Raw genomic sequence first — 4,609 nt, 5'->3', positions numbered from 1 at the left:
AGTGTCAAGGCCTTCGAAACGGGGTTAGGAGCTGGATGCTCAAGTGGGGAGAGATAAAGGTGGGCTCAATATTATTTATAATGTGCTGTCAGAATTTTTTTCTCCTGGCCTGCCCTCATTTTGAGGAAAGGCCTAAACTAGAACAGCAATCTCAGAAGCCCTAAGGCATTTTAAACAAAATAAAAGAAGGGCATCTACTTTAGGTGATGGTATGGGGCGGTGGGTGAGGCAAGAGAGAAACACACCACGGTGTGAATATAGCCAAGTATTCCATTTATTAACAAAATAAGTCTTACCAAGGGAGCGTTCTATTCACCCCAAACAGGCCCAAAGCCCGGCCGCTGCTGCTGCTGCTGCTGCTGCTGCTGCTGCTGCATAGACCGAGAGGGAAGGGGAGGTAGGAGGAGACCCAGGGCCAGGGTCTGCCATCCTGCCAAGGCCAACTCTGGGGACTGCTGGGTCACACCTGGAAGGGGGTGTGGGGTGGCTTTGGGCCCAGTGCTCCCTGAGTCCCCGACCTTCCGCCCCAGGAGTAGGTGACCTGGCAACAGAGGTCTGCTTAGCCAGGATCCAGCAAGGATCCTGTCCCTGACACCAGGGTGGGGTCACAGCCCCAGGAGGGAGCGGAGGAAACAATGCAGTAAAGCACTTCACAAAATAGAAGGAGCAGAGTTGCAGGCCAGTGGGGCCTTCCAGCACAGGAGCTACAAGCCGCCACCATGGGGAGTGCTACTGGGTGTATGCACGGCTGGCCCCAGGCCGCTGAACCCGCTATGGGGAGCCTGTTATAGGTCAGGGACCTTGGGTTCAGAGCAAAGTTGGTGGGGGCTGTGACAGAGGGGCCCAGGGCCTGGACCAAGGCCCAGGGCCAGGTGCCGGCTGCCTCTGGGGTCTACAGAGCTCAAGGCTGCCAGCCACTAGGTTTGTTCCCTCAGCCCACAAACTGTTACCCAGAATTCCTCCCTGCTACTTGTACAAAAGGAAAAACAAAAATCCCAGAACCTTAAATTGAAGGAAACAAGAAGGGATGAAAGGGAAAAGAGGGAAATGTAGTTTGAATGGTTAAAATTCATGCAAGAAATTCCTCAGGACAGGAAAACAAAACCTAAGCACTCCAATGCTCCCTCTTCTCCCCAAAAATCAAATCATAAAAGTTTAAAACTTATACCTAAGGAAAAGAAAAAAAAATAAAAGAAGGGGGGGCAGAGTAGTTATCTGTGTGGTTAATATTATTATTGGGGGAACAGACTTTTTGCATACCATTGACTCGTGTGGGCCGTTAATGCACTTATATTCCCAGCTTGTAAGCTAACATCATAGTAAATAAATACACAGTCCGGAGGGGAGGGGCAAGTCCCGGCGGGGAGAAGCAGTAGTGGAGGCTGCAGCAGCGGCGGTGGAGGCAGGGCGGGGAGGAGGGGATGGGAAGAGCTGGGTGGGGCGCGGAGCTGTGGTTACTGGTATCCGAGCGCCGAGGCTGAGGCTAGTCTCTGTCCGTACAGCGCATATGGTGAGTAGTAGGGTCCGGCTGTAGGGAGCGACGGCACGGCCAGGCCCCCGGCTGTGGACAAGTGGCTCTTGCCATAGGGGTGGTACCGGCTTAGCCCCAAAGTATGTGGACTCCGCAACGACAGCGACCCCGGGCTGCCTGGGGCGGCGGGCGGGGGGAGGTGCAGGTGGCAGGCAGCGGCTGCGGCGCTGCCCAGGCCCGAGGCCCCGGGGTAGGCGGCCAGAAGTTTCTCAGCGCCCGGCAGGGCCGTGTGAGTCCGCAGGTGGCTGAGCAGCTCCTCGGAGGTGGCGAAGCGCTTGTCGCATGGCCCGCTGGCCGCCACCCAGTTGCAGCTGTGCGGCAGCGGTTCGTTCTGCAGCATGAAGCCGTAGGTGTAGAGCGGGTGGCCTGGGAGCGCGGCCTGGGCGGCGCTGGAGGACAGCGCGGCGGGCTGCAGTGGGTGCCCGGGGTACACCAGCGGGTAGCCCCCAGCCTTCAAGCTGGGCCCGGCAGGGTCGTGCGCGCTGCAGGTGGTGCAGCTGGAGCCTCCCAGGTGCGAGGCGCTGTGATAACCTCCTAGGCAGTAGGGGTCGCGGCACAATCCCTGCAGGAAGGAGGGCGGGGAGGCCCCGGTGAGTGGGCTGGAGCTGGGGGGCTTGCCAGGGGGCAGACCCAGGCCCCCCGACAGCTGGCCTCCTACGAGGCCCGACTTGCTGGGATCCAGGCCAGGCACGAACTGAGACGGGTAGCCGGCGTAGGCGCCCACGATGGAGCCATGGTAGCCAATGCTGGAGGGCGGCAGTGGGAACACTGAGTGGCCAGGTTTGTAGGGCGACACGGGCGCCACGTGGCCGGCCCCCACCAGCGCTGAGGGCGGCTCGGACTTGCGGCCAGAGGTCCCCGCCTCGGTGCCACCGTGCGCACCAGGCTCCGAGCCGCTCCCGCGGCTCACGGCTGCCGGCTCTGGGCTGGGCTTCGGCTCCGGGTCTTTCTTGTCCGGCTCCGCGCCGCCGCCGCCTGCGCCACCGTTCTTGCAGTCAGTGTGGTGTGGGGAACCTCCGCGGGAGCCACCAGGTGAGGACGAGGCCGACACGGGCGCTCCATGCGAGGGGAAGGGCTGGCAGGCGGCGCTGGGGACCCTGAAGCCTGCCTTGTCTCCCGGGGACGAGGATGAGGACGAGGTTGAGGACACCGAGGAGGAACCGCTGTCTTTGCGGGCGTCGCCGCCCACGGAGCCCTTGGAGTAGGGCTTGAAGCTGGACTTGTCCTCGGCCGGGGGGTCCCCCAGCTGCTTGAGGGCCGCGGATGCGGACGCGGCACCTGGGGCGGGGCGGCCCGGGTCCTTCTCCGTTCCCAGCCCGTTGGCTGCCGTCGCCGCCACCGAGTTGAGCTTGGACGAGGGAGGCGGGTCGGGCTTGCCGATCTGCGAGCAGGTCTGGGCCAGTAGCGCCAATGGGCTCTTCTTGGCGTCCAGCTGTGGGGGGCAGCGGCAGGGGAGGGAGAAGGGGTGAGACCGAGAGATCACTGAGGAAGCCCTCGGGGAGCGCGGCTGGGCGGAACTGCGAGCACTCGGCGGGCCGGTACCGCAGCGCCCCGACAGGCCCGGGGAAAGAGCAATGCAAGGGCTCCTCCAGGGTCTCCTCGGGGAAAGATGTCTTCGTTGGGATCAGGGATGGGAAGCCCCTTCCCCTCTATTTTACCCGTCCTCTGGGCCCAGAGCAAAAACTTCTGCCTCGAGTTTGGGGGAACTTCGCTTGGGACGGGTTTCGGGCGACGGCGCCAGGTGGTGGGGGCGGGCAGAGGCGCTTTCTAAAGGCCGGGCTGCTGTTGGCGCTCAGCAGCCCCTCCCTCTCTCGATCCCTCCCTCCCTCTCCGGGAGGGCACCCAGGGAAGTGGGAGGAAGAAAGACCCGGGATCGGGTGTGTCTGGACGCAGGGCCGAGCGCCCTAACCGGATGGCAAAGGGGCAGCGTGGGACCTGGGCGGCCAGGGCTTCAAAGGGAACAAGCTCCGGGATGGGGCAGCCCGGGGGAAATCATCCCTGACTAGAGAACTGGGTGCCAGAGGAAAAGTGAGGGACCTAGGGGGGACTCGAGAGCAAATCCAATCCAAGAGCAAACACCTAGCTCCGGAGGGCGAGCTTGGAAGGAGACCCATCCATGGGGAAGCCCAAGGAGGTGCTGGCGGACTTGCACTCCGGCGTACTTCGCTCCTCCGCAGAGGGCCCACCGGCGCCGCTAGACCAGGGCGTCGCGCTGAGCCCCGGGGCTCAGGGCGCGGGGCTCAGGGCGCAAGGCCCGGCCGCGGTGCAGAGCGGGGCCGGCGCGGGCGGGCGGGCGGGGGGGCGCGCCTGGGAAACTGACCTCAATGGGGCTGACCGGCGTGGAGGACAGTGGCTGCAGGTACTCCGGGTGCAGGAGGTGGCCGGTGTGAGCGCTCAGCATCTTCAGGACCCTGATGGGGAGCCGGTTCGCCTGGCGCAGGGGGTCCGCCGGTGGCAAGAGGGACACCGCCGCCGGCACTGCCGGCCTCTTCCCGCCGCCGCTGCTCTCGGGTGTCCTTGGGTTAGATCCAGCGGGCGAATCGCTCATTTGGAGGAGGCAGCGCCGCGGGGGGGGGGCGGGGAGGGAGCGGGAGCACCGGGGAGGCGAGCTCCCGGGGCGGGTGGGCTCGCTCCGCAGCGTCGAGCGCCGGGCGGCAGCCGCTCGTCGCCTCGTCCCCTCCTCCACCGACGCCGCTACCGCTGCCGCCGCCAGCCCCGGCGAGCCACACAAAAACCTTCGCCTTCCGCGAGCCGCACGTCAAATAGCCGCGATCGGCAGCCACACTTCAAAGGCATCGCCGCGCCCGCCCAATCGCAGCTCGCGCCGGGAGCCTGGGGCGGGGCGATCGGCGGGCGGAGGCCGGCGCCGCCGGTGGGCGGGGAGAGTCTTAAAGGGGCCTCGCCGGCGCGCGGTCGCCGCCCCGCACCGCCTGCGCTCAGGCGCCCCGCCCCACCGCCCCTCCGCGAGGCTGTCGTAGCCGCCGGGTCCCCAGAGTGTTGGGGCTTCTCTGGGACCCCAGGCTCCGCGCCCTTGTCTCTGCTGGCTTTCCGGTCGCAGCGTCCTGCTTGTCTTCCCAC

The 4,609-nt window shown here is 65.0% G+C and overlaps 1 protein-coding gene across 1 annotated transcript; it reads right to left on the bottom strand.

The window, feature by feature from the left end:
• Positions 1–252: 252 nt before the first annotated feature.
• On the bottom strand, positions 253–4,266 carry Znf703 (zinc finger protein 703). The gene is made up of 2 exons (XM_063240265.1): positions 3,852–4,266; positions 253–2,963 (listed from the first exon to the last, which is right to left on the bottom strand). Exons 1-2 carry the CDS (start codon positions 4,077–4,079, stop codon positions 1,455–1,457), a joined length of 1,737 nt encoding a protein of 578 aa, XP_063096335.1. The 5' UTR covers positions 4,080–4,266; the 3' UTR covers positions 253–1,454.
• Between the last annotated feature and the right edge of the window lie 343 nt (positions 4,267–4,609).

This window comes from Cavia porcellus, unplaced genomic scaffold (genome assembly GCF_034190915.1).
Source record: "Cavia porcellus strain 051 isolate PalLab524CR breed Dunkin Hartley unplaced genomic scaffold, mCavPor4.1 scaffold_29, whole genome shotgun sequence".
Taxonomy (NCBI): Eukaryota; Metazoa; Chordata; class Mammalia; order Rodentia; family Caviidae; genus Cavia; species Cavia porcellus.
Note: the sequence above shows the minus strand (reverse complement) of the source record. Positions and strands in the feature narration are given on the sequence as shown.